The sequence below is a fragment of the Dreissena polymorpha genome, chromosome 2 (genome assembly GCF_020536995.1).
Source record: "Dreissena polymorpha isolate Duluth1 chromosome 2, UMN_Dpol_1.0, whole genome shotgun sequence".
NCBI classification, from domain to species: Eukaryota; Metazoa; Mollusca; class Bivalvia; order Myida; family Dreissenidae; genus Dreissena; species Dreissena polymorpha.
The window spans coordinates 111,723,813-111,738,933 of record NC_068356.1 but is presented as its reverse complement, the minus strand read 5'-3'; the positions used below and the strand labels follow the sequence as shown (position 1 = coordinate 111,738,933).

Here is a 15,121-nt window from a genome sequence, read left to right as displayed (position 1 = left end):
GTAAAATTGTCGTTAAATCTATAGCCTAGTTAGCAAGTAATTAATTAGTTTTCAAACGGCTTTTTAAACGAAAGTAGGATTTCCATACGTATACATGTGTGCGTCAATTTCGAAAAACGTGATTATTTTTAAGTTTTAAAGCTCAAAAAAGACGGATTTCTACCTTGTAACCACCAGATATATTATAATTGGCTTAGATAAAATTAAATCTATAGCCTAGTTAGCAAATAATTTATTATTTTTCAAAGGGTACCGCTTTTAAAACCGAAAGTAGGATTTCTGGACGTATACGTCCGTTTCGACAAACGCGATTATTTTTAAGTTGTTAATCGCAAAAAAGACGGATTACTACCTTGTAACCACCAGATATATTCTAATTGGCGTATATAAAATATGTTTCTTATTTATTCTTAAATTTACTATGCCAAATAAGGTGTGTGGCTTTAAAAACATGTAAGTTCATATTTAATTTATAAAAAAATGTTACTCAGTAACTTGACAATGTTTTTTGTCTAATGTGTTATAAACAACGCGTTTTTCATGTGGCACATTGGATGAATAAATATTTATCACGCACTGACATACATGTAATAGCTTCTCAGGAATAAGAACATAATTAAAGAAGAATATATGTAAACATTATTGCAAACAATGTTAATAATGCAGTCTTAAAACTTGATCTACCAGCACTTCAGTTTGTTACTAATAAAATCCTTATTTTGAATGCAAGATTGGGGCATAATTAAATTTAACATACGGTAGAGTCGGTAGTATTATTATGGCTAATTATTATACAAAAAATACCTAATGTGCAATGGATTAAAAGGCAAGTAAAAGGATCCCCGATGGCTAATTCAACTCAATGTATTGGCCCATTATAAAATTCTTATGTTAAACTATAATCTATAACCTCAGTTGAATCATCATACATGTACATCAATGTACATGTATTACTGCATACTTTACTCTGCACCTGTGCATTGTTCCCACTGTGACCACAGCAGCCAGGGCATCAATAAACAGGGGTTGAATACACAGGATTTGGGGGAAGTGATAGAATAAAAAGGCTGGTAATAATTATAACTTAGGTTATTCTTTTCCAATACATCTTCATTAATGGTAAACAAATTAATAATTGTTTATAATAACATACATTTTATACAATATCTTTTATTTTAACTACAAAGTAAACAGATAAATGTATTGCCTTAAAGAATATGCCATATTTTATTGGGTGAAGTGATCAAATATAAACACACACAAAAAGAACAACAACATTATTCAAGTCAAAACAAAACAATGTACATACAATGTACTTAAGCAGTAGAGACATTTTTGTTCTTATCCACAATTTGAATCACTAAACACAGCAATTTAGTTTGCCCATGGGGAAAAGTAGAGTTACCATGCCTATTGGGTAAAATTAATGTGAAAAATGTTCAGCTCAGGTATTTGGGGTCTTTTCAATCTTTTAGTACTTAATTGTTCAAACCCATCTAAAAACTCTTGCTGCAATGTACGGTTTTAAATGGTGATTTTATTAGTTCACTTGCAGATAATGCGATTTTGCCCCAAAGTTGATGTAACTTTCATTCCCTTTGGCCCTTAGGGTATTTTCGGACAACAATTGTTAATTTTGTAATTTTGCTTAAATTGGGATTGTCCCTTAAGAAGGAAAAATTGAAAAAATCATAACATTATAAATACTGTCTGGAGTCTTCATTATGATAATAGTAAAACCTGGAAGTATGGCGGGTCTGGTAAAGACGTGGTATTTCAATAGCGCAATCTGGATTTTATTTATAAACAAACCTGCTTGCCAACTTTTAAGATCTGACAGAATACATTTCTTGCAGCCAGTATGAATTGATTTTTTGGAAAGAAAATGTTGAAAAACTCTTGACTCCAACAACATTTGAGTTTATAAAGTTTAATTGATCTTTTATAGTAAAAATCGGACGGTGCTTGAAAATCACTGATATTTATTTATTTCATGTCTAAAATTTCATGTTTTTAAATGATTGTTAATTAAACTTCATATCAACAATATCGAACAAAATTGTATCATATCTTGAGAAAAAACAACAACAACAAAACGCTGACAAAACGATCCAGCTTGAATCTAAATAAATAAAGTTAACTATATAAAATGTTAAAAATCTAACAATAAAACGATCAAAGTTATTTTACCGTGGCGACTTTCTTGACGACCTCCATTTTGACCAAAATGTCAAAGTCTCGTCAATTCTCGTTGAACTTTAAATCAAGACTCAATGGTCACATGACTTGTACGCGGCTCTGACAGTCGCCGGAAGTGAGATAATTTCTTCTAAAATGGAATGTCAGTTTCTCGGATAGGAATTGTTGAGCTTCTGGTAAGATAAGCCAAAGAAAAAAGGTCTTCACATAAAAACATTCAGGAATTAAATAGTAAACGTACGTTTAAATGTCAAAATTTCTGTATAGAACTGCTCTTTTTGTTTTCCTGTCACAATCAAAACAGTGGACATTGGTGCAAAATATTTATCCATTTAATCGTACAATTACACATTCGTACCCTGTGAAGTTTAAGTTTATTTCTTGCAAGCTGACACATTTTGGGTGGAGAAAATAAGCCGAAAGTGGCACAGAGCACTAACTCTGGTCAGGAAGGCCTATTTACCCTTTTCTCAAATTCTAGACATTAATTGCAATGGTTTACGGAGGTTTTGTCACACTTAATTTACTGTAGAGAACGGGTAGAGGGTTCGTCACAATGGTAATATATAGGTGTGAATAATACCGAGAAACTTTAGTACCTTTGATTGACACCTTTTTTCTGTTATCAATCAACATGTTTTTCTTTTCTGTTAAATTCGATAAATTGAAGTATTTAGTTAGTATACACATGCAATTAAATGACAATACAATGTTGATTATGATTCACAAAAACATTTATTCAAATACAACAAAATATTACACAATACATTAACATAAAAATCTTCTTAATAAACGGTATATTAATATACTGACTACAGCACCCTTCATCATTTTGCGATACTGTCTTAGACTGATACCAGTGTCACAAGACAGGTGTTGCCATTTTTCACATTGATCACACAATATTGCGCGATCATCGTCATTCACGTTCCGTTCGCAGAGTATGCATGGATATTCTGAAGCCATGATTGGATTTTGTGGTTGCAATGAAACAACTCCCCTACTATATACTCTTGTTTAACAGACGCTATTTACTCTATATGTATAAATACAGTACACTCCACGCGTTTTCCCCAAAAAACGCGCTCCTTCCGCGTTTTTTTTTTCTGCTAGCGAGTGTTCACGCGGCGTTGGAAGAGCGAGGTGAACTCGATAAAACGCTCAGCGTTACGCCGCGTTCGCTAATTCCCGCGGCGTGTATTACTTTAGGCTAGTCGGTAAATGCAGACACTTTCCGTTCTTATCAGTGATCGCCACGCAACGCCGCGTTAGCAGTGTGCTACTGGGCATGCCAAAAAATAAAAACATTGTTAAAATAAATTGTTTAAATACTGTAGTACATGTATAAAAAAGATAATTGTATAGAAAATTAATACGTATACAAATTATGTTTTTTAATTCACAGGTACGTCTACAATATGAATTAGTCTAATATAATACATTTGACAAATTAATATTTAAATCATAACACATATGACACAAGAATAAATGTTCCGTAAAATTTTCAAATGAGAATAATAATTAGTAATCCGAAACACACTACAATTTTTAACCAGGTTTTCCGAAGGAAAAAACTGGTTATTATATTGGCGAATGCGGGCGGGCTGGCTGGCTGGCTGGCTGGCGGGCTGGCGGAACAAGCTTGTCCGGGCCATAACTATGTCGTTCATTGTCAGATTTTAAAATCATTTGGCACATTTGTTCACCATCATTGGACGGTGTGTCGCGCGAAATAATTACGTCGATATCTCCAAGGTCAAGGTCACACTTTGAGTTCAAAGGTCAAAAATTGCCATAAATTAGCTTGTCCTGGCCATAACTATGTCATTCATTGTGAAATTTTAAAATCATTTGGCACATTTGTTCACCATCATGGGACGGTGTGTCGCACGAAAGAATCACGTCAATATCTCCAATGTCAAGGTCACCACGACTATAAATAGATTTAAAAAAAAAAAAAACTTACAAAGGGGGTTAATTTTTTTTGTTCATTTCAAAAGTTCAGTTTGAGTTTTCTCCCTTTATCAGATTTTTTTTTCACAATGAAAACCTGGTTTTGTGACAATTTTGTCCCTTGTTAATTGTTAACACGACGTTTACAAATGCTTCCAATATACAGTCATCATGTATATTTCCCGACAAAAGCGCGCGAAAATTATGCTGCAATGTACAAGGTGAAGGTACAATGTATACTCCTGCAAAGCGTGCGTGTATTGATTTTGTTGATACAAACTTTGTAGTGCAGAGAACATTGTTGATTTCGGTTAAAAGTTACTTTGGTATTTATTAACGAAATTATATCGCGAATAAGTTGATATTTCCTCTAAAATAATTTCAAATCGAACACGCCGAATCTTTATCGTTACGGTATTTTTGTAGAGTAATTATTTTAACACTAATTGTACTGTAAACTGATTACAGAAGACTGTATCTGGGCGGAACTGGATTTTAAATGTTTGACGTATAATATGAAAACACGCAAAGCTTGTCTACTGACCTATTGTGTAGACTGCTGTCTGCGGTGTTTTGACAAAAGGGATTAACATGTGTGAATGTCACTCTGCCGATTTGGTCCATAATTACTGGTAAACATTGTTTAGAATGTCGACGCAACAAGAATACAACTGTGAATATTAAATGCAATTATCAACTCAATAGTTACCACCTTTTAGCAATCAATGGAATAACCTACAAACAAAGAGAAAATCAATGCATTAGCGAGCAGAGAATTGACTTTGTTCCGACAATTAAAACCATTCCTTATGCATTCGTTGAACGTGTTTACTTGAGTAAGTTATGCCTGTAGACAGGAAGCGGCTTTTCTTTGATTACGTCAAACTGTCAATTCACACAGATTTGCAAGATTTTTAGGGTCCTTGGTCATTTGTATTCATGTTCAGTATAGACAAACACCTGCTAACATGAAAACTTTGGATTAAATTATCAAAATAAAAACAATGTTGCAAACTGTGTTTATATGAATTGGTAAGTATTAGTTAAAAGACGACGTTTTGTGTGTCGTAAATCAACGAGTTTTTTATACAACAACAACTACTTCTACAACCACGTCGGGATCGATCTATCTTGGTTGTTTTTTTTTAATTGTAAATATTATACTACATGTACATGTATGTACTTGTAATAAATGTAATTTTATTTGAAAATCAGGAAGTCAAACAAAATTAAATTGATCGTTATCTCGTAAAACGCGGAGTTTCCCCCGCGTTGCCAACGCCGAGGGCCGCCGTGTCGGCTTATCAGTTTTGCCGATTGTTAACCGCCGCGTCCAAAATCATGCAAACGCCGCGTATAGCGGGATTTTCTTAATCTCCCTCCAGGTCGAAACCCGCGGAGTATGGAGGGAAATTGGGGAAAACGCGTGGAGTGTACTGTGCCAATTTAAGCCAACTTCATTAATTGCCAATTAAAGGCGTGTGTCGCTAATTGATTGTTTGCAATGCGCTGATTAATATGTTTGCACTATCAAGTAATCAATAGTTGAAATATCTTAAACTCGTAGATTGGTAGTCGTGTTTTCATGTGTTCCACAAATATGTGTTTTATTCATATATTACGCGCACAGAAAAAGTTGATATTATGGTAGAAAAAAGGATAATATGCAAAGTGTAATGCAAGTGTTACATTTTTTGGATAAAATCAACAGTAAAGACAAAAAAGTTACTTTTTAAATCATTTTTATTAAAATCATAGGACATTAATTATTGCTTGTTACATGTGAATATATTTCTATTTAAATATAAAATAACACTGACAAAATTTTACAGTGTTAGTTGGTACTACAACTACTAAAATTAATACGCTTCATTATAACAAACAGTACGCTGTTTAACCTAAGTCAAACATAAATAATTTAAATAATATATACAATTAAAACCATCATTTGTTACAAAACTCAACGCAATAACGCTAAAAAATAACATAAAGAAGCATATATCCCAATATATTTATTAACAACATCATATTCAATTGCAATATCATTTAATTCTATACAATATATCAGTGTGACGAAACCTCCACTGCCCTCCTTCATAATATCAGTGTGACGAAACTGCATTGTGACGAAACCTCCATCACCCGTTGCAATTATCCAACTCCCAGCTATTGATCCTTTGGGTCGTTGGGATTTGCAACTGGTTACGGCATATTTCATGTCAAGTCTGCCGCCCGTAATCCAGGCGACACTTTAATTGGTAATATGAGCAACATAAACTATTTTTTGGCATAAATAAACACAAACAGATCATATATAAAAATAAATTATGTGCAAATTAAAGCAATTTAGGGCTTAACACTAAGGCACGTCCGAACGACATTCACTGCCTGTACCTAGGTCCGGGCAAGCCAATGTCCCAGGGACATGCCCGACCGGTCGTGTGTATTTTGGGAGGGATTATGTGTTCTATATCAATAAATTGCATTACAAATAAGCTTTTCAAAGATGCAACAATCTTAATACAGTACGATCAGATGACAATTAAATCCCAGAGTGAAGTCAGAGACAACAAATGGATCGTACCTCAAAATAGATTTGGAACCCCCTGATTGCAATAAAAAAGAGGCCGATAATTCAGAAAATCCCCGGCAGTTTTCCTGGTAAAACACGTCAGTACCTATTTTTAAACGGAATTCCGCTAGATACGGTTTTTGATTGGTTTCCTCGTAGTGACGTGTTTTCTCGATATAAATTTGTTAAAATCTAAAAGCCGGGATCGCCCAGGATCGTCCGGGGTGGATGAAGGCAACTCGACATTAACACAAAGTTACTATAAAATTATTAGTTATTTATCAATTTTAAATAATTGTAATTTGTTTGATCGATTAGAAGTGTTTTGACAATCTTTTTTACTCAATTCAATTAACAAAACTAATATTAATGGTCGATCCCGGCTTTTAGTAGAGTTAACCCTGTACAATTGTTACGACTACCGTAACACATTATTTTGCAAAACCTAAGATTCACTTACCATTTGTTGTCAGACGGTAACCGCGGCAATCTATGTAAAAAAAGGTTTGGCTTTAAGGGTGGGGATGGGGGTTCCTCAGATAAGAAAAGAAAAGGAAAGGAGGAAGGTAGGAGAAAGTATGAGGAAAAAAAAGGAAATTTCTCCCGAAATGGCGCGAAAATTACAAATAGATGTCTTAAGTAGATGGATATTGAATTCATTATTATTAGTAAGGCAAGCTTATAAGAATTATTGAATCATAATTGCGCATCTCTACGCACAAGAAAATACAAGTTTAATGATAAATATAAAGGTTTTGATACACTTGGGTTAGGGCACATGAAAGATTGGTCAGGGCAAGTAGGTTCTGCATTTACAAGCCCAAATGGGCTAGTTGAAAAAAAAGTTAGTGTTAAGCCCTGCAATCGACCAGTCGCCAACTCCGCCCACATTTTGTTGATCAGCCAATCGGATATCGATTTTTCACACACCCCCCAGCAACGCTTATCTGGCCGCCATTTTGTCCGACAAACAAAGCGTGTTGTACATATGGAATGGACGTAATTTTTAAGAGTTTACACAGATTTTATATCAAATGCATGATCATTACTGTTCGATCATTATTCAAAATTGTAGGTGCTATACATACTTTATAAAAGGTTATTATTTTATCTTTATTTCTTGAACATATGAACGAGTAATAAGAAAACAAACACAATAAATAGTTTAACCACACCAGGTGTGTGTTCTATAAAACGTGTTATACCGTTTGATGCACAATATTATTAAGCAGTTTGGGCAACATAATAATTGCCACACGTGCTTATTAATCTCAGCGTAATTGTCGATGATTAATAAATAACAGTATGTTGCGTGGATCTCAGAATGAAGGAACATTAAGGCATTGTTAGGTACTGTACACAAGAAAAAATAACTATTTAATTACTTAAATGATTTCCAATTATATATTTATTTTCTGTGGATCATAAACAAGGGAAAACATTATAAATGGTTAACTTAAATACTGTTTTAACTAAAGTAAAAACAACACAAAGGTGATTTCAACGCGGCTAAGCCAGCTTAAAGCGACTTCAAGTGTAAAATGTACGGCTTATAATACAACAACAACATTTCTAATACAACATATATTGATACGGGGAGAAATGTGAAAATTGCAATTAACATATAAGGGCCATCTTGTTATAAATAAGCAAATGCATAATATGCTAAATGTATTCAATTCGAATGTTCGTGAACAGCACCGTAATACCAACATTTCATTTTTTGATAGTGAAATGTAACAGGTTCGCATTAAACATAAATGAAATAAAATGCATATTAGACTATCTGTTAATGAAACCACGAAATTAGGCCTGTATTAAATTATGGTTACAATCAAAATTTAATTTATATCCAAATAAAAATATCGGTGTCTTTTTAAAAATAACACAATAAAACAAAGATCTAAACATTTTTTATTAACCAAAAAACCCATCATTATATGGATATGTCATTTGCATTTAATAAAAATATTTTCAAAATTATATATGAATAGCCACCGGGTTCACTGTCAGACGGTTGAATACAAGTTCAAAAACAATATGAAATAAATGCTCATTTTTACAACGGATTTTTCATCACCTCCCTATATAATATGTATAAGAAACGTTTCTGATAGTCAGTCTGCCGTTAACTCATTTATTTTGATTACGCCATTTCTCTCTAAAGTTTTTATGATTGTATTAACGTTTTACAAAGCAGTTTAGGTTAGTGTGCGGCTTTAATAATTTATATTATAGAAAAGAGCATAATACATCATTACAAATATAGAATTTCCCTCACGTAATCCGCTATAATTGCGATCTGCTTGCCGGAGTTTTCTAATCACTAGACCACGTGACTATGTGGGCGGAGCGATCGATAATTTGGTGACTGGTCAATTTATGTGATGTGGTGTTTCTATGTTGTATCCATAAAAGCTCAGAGCATTCTACAAACACTGAACAACATCAATGATGATTTTTTTTGTTTGACTGCTTTCTTATTTTAATTATCATTTCCCTTGTGTTAACCTGTTATGCGAGCTTTGAAAAAAATTATGGTTCACTAAATAATTTGTCAACTTAATTGTGCTGCAACACTGAACCAGTATATTGATATACATACCATGTATATCCATGTGTTTCACGTATTGTACCTCTATACAATATTCACCATACCATGTATAATGATTATCATCAAAATCCATTAAGTGTTATCCAAAATATCCATCTGAAATATCAAAATCCAGTAAACAGAATCATCAGTAATAGATAAAAAAACAACAAGTATTGCATAGAAAAGTCTATTATAGGGAATTAAGTTTCATAATTTTGCAGGATTTGGACTTATACATTCTTATACAAGTATGGAAGAAAATAAATACTTATTCATTCCTTGATTGCATGATTGTAGTCATGTGAACATATTTATGTTTTTATCAGACTTTATCTCCACAACAAACAATTGACACAAAGAGCATGTGCATTACAATTGTAAAAAACATTTTATTTTTAAGCACGTGTACAGTAAAATTAGAAATTAATCAAGACTATTTTGAGCATACAGTACACTCCACGCGTTTTCCCCAAAAAACGCGCTCCCTCCGCGGGTTTTTTCTGCTAGCGAGTGTTCACGCGGCGTTGGAAGAGCGAGGTGAACTCGATAAAACGCTCGGCGTTACGCCGCGTTCGCTAATTCCCGCGGCGTGTATTACTTTAGGCTAGTCGGTAAATGCAGACACTTTCCGTTCTTATCAGTGATCGCCGCGCAACGCCGCGTTAGCAGTGTGCTACTGGGCATGCCAAAAAATAAAAACATTGTATAATAAATTGTTTAAATACTGTAGTACATGTATAAAAAAGATAATTGTATAGAAAATTAATACGTATAAAAATTGTTTTTTAATTCACAGGTACGTCTACGATATGAATTAGTCTAATATAATACATTTGACAAATTAATATTTAAATCATAACACATATGACACAAGAATAAATGTTCCGTAAAATTTCCAAATGAGAATAATAATTCGTAATCCGAAACACACTACGATTTTTAATTGTTAACACGACGTTTACAAATGCTTCCAATATACAGTCATGTATATTTCCCGACAAAAGCGCGCGAAAATTATGCTGCAATGTACAAGGTCAAGGTACAATGTATACTCCTGCAAAGCGATTTTTTTATACAAACTTTGTAGCGCAGAGAACATTGAATTTTGTTGATTTCGGTTAAAAGTTTCTTTGGTATTTATTAACGAAATTATATCGCGAAAAAGTTGATATTTCCTATAAAATAATTTCAAATCGAACACGCCGAATCTTTATCGTTACGGTATTTTAGTAGAGTAATTATTTTAACACTACAGTAATTGTATAGTAAACTGATTAAAGAAGACATCTGAGCGGAACTGGATTTTAAGTGTTTGACGTTATGAAAACACGCAAAGCTTGTCTACTGACCTATTGTGTAGACTGCTGTCTGCGGTGTTTTGACAAAAGGGATTAACATGTGTGAATGTCACTCTGCCGATTTGGTCCATAATTACTGGTAAACATTGTTTAGAATGTCGACGCAACAAGAATACAACTGTGAATATTAAATGCAATTATCAACTCAATAGTTACCACCTTTTAGCAATCAATGGAATAACCTACAAACAAAGAGAAAATCAATGCATTAGCGAGCAGAGAATTGACTTTGTTCCGACAATTAAAACCATTCCTTATGCATTCGTTGAACGTGTTTACTTGAGTAAGTTATGCCTGTAGACAGGAAGCGGCTTTTCTTGATTACGTCAAACTGTCAATTCACACAGATTTGCGAGATTTTTAGGGTCCTTGGTCATTTGTATACATGTTCAGCATAGAAAATCACCTGCTAACATGAAAACTTTGGATTAAATTATCAAAATAAAAACAATGTTGCAAACTGTGTTTATATTAATTGGTAAGTATTAGTTAAAAGACGACGTTTTGTGTGTCGTAAATCAACGAGTTTTCTATACAACAACAACTACTTCTACAACCACGTCGGGATCGATCTATCTTGGTTGTTTTTTTTTTATTGTAAATATTATACTACATGTACATGTATGTACTTGTAATAAATGTAATTTTATTTGAAAATCAGGAAGTCAAACAAAATTAAATTGATGGTTATCTCGTAAAACGCGGAGTTTCCCCCGCGTTGCCAACGCCGAGGGCCGCCGCGTTGGCTTATCAGTTTTGCCGATCGTTAACCGCCGCGTCCAAAATCATGCAAACGCCGCGTATAGCGGGATTTTCTTAATCTCCCTCCAGGTCGAAACCCGCGGAGTATGGAGGGAAATTGGGGAAAACGCGTGGAGTGTACTGTAGCCATGGCTTATCCAGTTAAAAAAAAAAGATAAGTTTGAAAAAAAGCAACAACACATAATTAAGAAAATTTATGGTCAAACATTAACTTGTTAGCATCTATCAAATTTGTTAATTCAGTTTGTCTGAGTTCTTAACTAGTTATTTTGCAAATGTCTATTTGTCTGCCAGGTGGCAATAACTATAGAAATAAACAACAAAACAAGCAGCAATACAAACAGTTACTGGTATTTAAATTTTGACTCTACAAAGGGATTTGTTTATATGTACATATTTTTGTCTATTTTACCGCTTAAAGTCTGAACTTTACACATTTAAACGTAGAAATTGAAAATGTAAAACAAGAATCTGAGACATTATAAAAGAATGGATTAAATGTTGCTGCCATCAGATTTCAAACCTGGGTCCTCAGGATCAAGAGACATGCCCCATAACCACTTGACCAATCTGCTTTGTGCTTGTTTGGCTGATGTTTTTTTTTCATGTATGGTCAGCAACTTTCAAAAAAATGGTATAAAAAAAATAATCAATTGTTTTACAATACTTTCATTTTATTATGCTCCCCCAAAATTTATTTTGGGGGCAGCATATAGTTGCCGCTTCGTCTGTCCGTCTGTGTTTCCGTCCGTGCACAATTTTTGTCCGGGCTATTTCTCTGCAACTAATGACCGGAATTCAATGAAACTTTATGGGAAGCTTCACTACCAAGAGGAGATGTGCATATTATCAGCGGGTTCTGGTCGGATGATTTTTCACAGAGTTATGGCCCTTTGAAATTTTCTATTAAAATTTTTTTGTCCCCCCAACTACTGTGCCCTCAAGACGTTTCCTTTTATCTGAATATATAGTGCAATATTGTGACAAAAAAAACCTTTGGGGAGCATCACCTGTCTCCGACTGTTTCTTGTTTTATATAGTTTTCAACTTATGATTAATTACAGCAAAACTGTATACATTTTAGCGAAATATTATGTGATTTACAGTAAAACAATTGGTACATGTATGGTACTACAAAATGTAACGTTTGCACTAACATGATAAAAGGTGAATAATAAGCAGGAGTAGAAAATAAGTAAATTGCGAAATGCTTGCATCAAAAAGCAAGAATCTGCTTCAATTGACATTCTTGAGTCCTTTAAAAGATAAAACCTATTAAAGAACAGGAATAAAGATTGAGAAAGATTTCAGTAGAGCCCAAAGTCATTAAATTTGTATTTTAAAAATGTTACAAACTGCTACAAATTGCTCTGAATAATAATGTGTAAGTGTACCTGCATGAGAAGGCTAAGGTGATTTGAAACAACATTTGTGTCATTTTGCAGGTGTTTGGATGGGCTTACAAGGAAGAAATTATGAAACTTGTTTAGGTAAGTGGTGCTCAGTGAATACTTCAAAATTCACCATATTAACTTTTACAACATTACTTATTTAAAGAATAAGAACTTGTATTGTTTTAATGAAGGTGCATTTAATTTTACTTTAAACGTTTATCTTTTCATTTTATAATCATTCACTGATTTTGAATCCTAAATTGGCTGGATTTAAAACACATTTTTACAAGAGTTGTTATGACTTTTGGAGCTTGAAAACTTGCGCTATTAACCAGGTTTCTAAAGAAGTGTAAAATCCTAGGTATTGAGTGAGGTAGAGTTAGAGTGAGGGCACGCATGCGGGCAGAGTCAAGTATGTAGGTTGCATTGACCAATATTGTTTTAACTATTAAATATGATATCAAGCTAGCATGGAGACCTGGTATGGGATTGTATTTGGAGTTGCAAGGAAAATGTCACTGTTATGAAAAATAGAAAAAAATCTGCTCAACAATTTTATTTTGCATGGAGATGTTTAACTGAACTTGTGTGCTTACGTAAAGAAGACTTACCTTTGGATTTCTCTTGGGGCCAGTCCATTAAAGGTAGCTGTTTCTGAAAATAGAAAAAAACAATAGGAAACCGGTGGTGTCAGGTCAATTACTTTTGTTTGGAGAAACAAATCATAATAAAACTAAGGATATAACAAGCTTGCATGGAGACATAGCTAGGGATCGATTTTGGGAAGTGTCTAGGAAAAATCACTTTGTATGCCCACGGTAGGTTGGCATATAGCAGTTGAACTGTCAGTCCATTTGTCTGTCTGTCTGTCTATGTGTCGGTCCAAAAACTTTAACATTGGCCATAACTTTTGCAAATTACTTGAAAATGATTCACCCATGGAGAAAGATAATACAACAGTTAGCTAAAATGGATAGCAACTGAGCCATGATGTCACTTTAAAACATGTTTGAACAGAAAATGAACACGTTTGTGTAAACTTCTTCTTATTTTTTCTGATTTCATTAATCACTTTCAACCAGTGTTTTTCTTTTTTAGCTCACCTGAGCACAACGTGCTCATGGTGAGCTTTTGTGATCGCCTTTTTGTCTGTCGTGTGTAGTGCGTCCGTCGTCAACATTTGCCTTGTGAACACTCTAGAGGCCACATTTATTGTTTGATCTTCATGAAACTTCAGAACATTTGTCCCAATGATACCTCGACCGAGTTCGAAACTAGGTCATGCTGGGTAAAAAATAAGTTGACTAGGCCAAGAATTGAAAAACCTTGTGAACACTGTAGAAGTCACATTTTATGCCCAATCTTCATGTAACTTTGTCAAAATGTTTGTCTTAATGATATATTGGTTCAAAAATGGTTTCGGTCCATTGAAAAACATGGCCACCAGGGGGCGGGGCAGTATTCCTTACATGGCTATAGAGAAACCTTGTGAACACTCTAAAAGTCACAATTTTTGCCTAATCATCATTAAACTTGGTCAAAACATTGGTTTTATTGATATCTCGGACGAGTTTGAAAATGGTCCAGATCGATGAAAAAACATGGCCGCCAGGGGCGGGGCAGTTTTGTCTATATGTATATAGTGAAAACATGTGAACACTCTAGAAGTCACATTTTTGGTCAAATCTTCATGAAACTTGGTCAGAACATTTGTTTCCTGGACACGTCGGTTGAGTTTGAAAATGGTTTGGATTGGTAAAAAAAACATGGCTGCCAGGGGGGGGGAGTCTTTTTCCTTATGTTTATATAGTAAAAAAAGCTTGTGAATACTAGAAGTCACATTTTTTGCCTAATCATCATGAAATTTTGTCTAAACATCGATTTTATAGATGTCTCGGACGAGTTCGAAAATGGTCATGATCCAGGTTTTTTTTTCCTTCTTTGGGACCCGCCGAAAATCGGCCCTTTCCCCTCGGATTTTTTTTCCCCTCAGCTGGTAAATTTTCCCCTAGATTTCATTTTCCCCTAAAAAAAAAAAAAATTTTTTTTTTTTTTTTTTTTTTACCTTTAAATATATAAGTTAACCTGATCCACTGTAGAAACTAGAAAAATCTTGCATAATTAAATTATCTGTTGCCTTGAATGTGTTTTAAAAACAGTAAAATATGTTAAATTGATTATTTTAGACTTTGCTTATTTTCCCCAAAATCCAGCTTTTCGGACAATTTTTTTCCCCAAAATTCGACGTTTCGCGCAATTTTTTTCCCCTCAAAAAAGGCCAGGCCCT

At 34.0% G+C, this 15,121-nt stretch overlaps 2 protein-coding genes and 1 long non-coding RNA gene across 11 annotated transcripts in view; 2 read left to right on the top strand and 1 right to left on the bottom strand.

The window, feature by feature from the left end:
- The window catches only part of LOC127868528 (sphingosine-1-phosphate lyase 1-like), a 35,840-nt gene extending 33,500 nt beyond the window's left edge, over positions 1–2,340 (bottom strand). For both annotated transcript variants that reach the window (XR_008044166.1, XM_052410373.1), the window contains exon 1: positions 2,191–2,340. Coding sequence is in view for 1 of the 2 variants with exons in the window: in XM_052410373.1 (XP_052266333.1) it covers positions 2,191–2,217 (27 nt within the window). In the remaining variant the exon portion in view is untranslated. The remainder of the gene's footprint in view (positions 1–2,190) is intronic.
- Positions 1–15,121, top strand: part of LOC127868532 (uncharacterized) — a 147,783-nt gene that overhangs the window by 91,122 nt on the left and 41,540 nt on the right. The window lies entirely within an intron of this gene.
- The window catches only part of LOC127868524 (PH and SEC7 domain-containing protein 2-like), a 54,389-nt gene continuing 41,540 nt past the window's right edge, over positions 2,273–15,121 (top strand). For 5 of the 8 annotated variants that reach the window (XR_008044165.1, XR_008044164.1, XR_008044163.1 and 2 more), the window contains exons 1-2: positions 2,275–2,375; positions 12,886–12,930. The gene's annotated coding sequence lies outside the window, so the exon portion shown is untranslated. Of the gene's footprint in view, positions 2,437–12,885; positions 12,931–15,121 lie in introns of all 8 variants that reach the window. The other 3 variants (XM_052410370.1, XM_052410369.1, XM_052410368.1) reach the window with 2 other exon arrangements.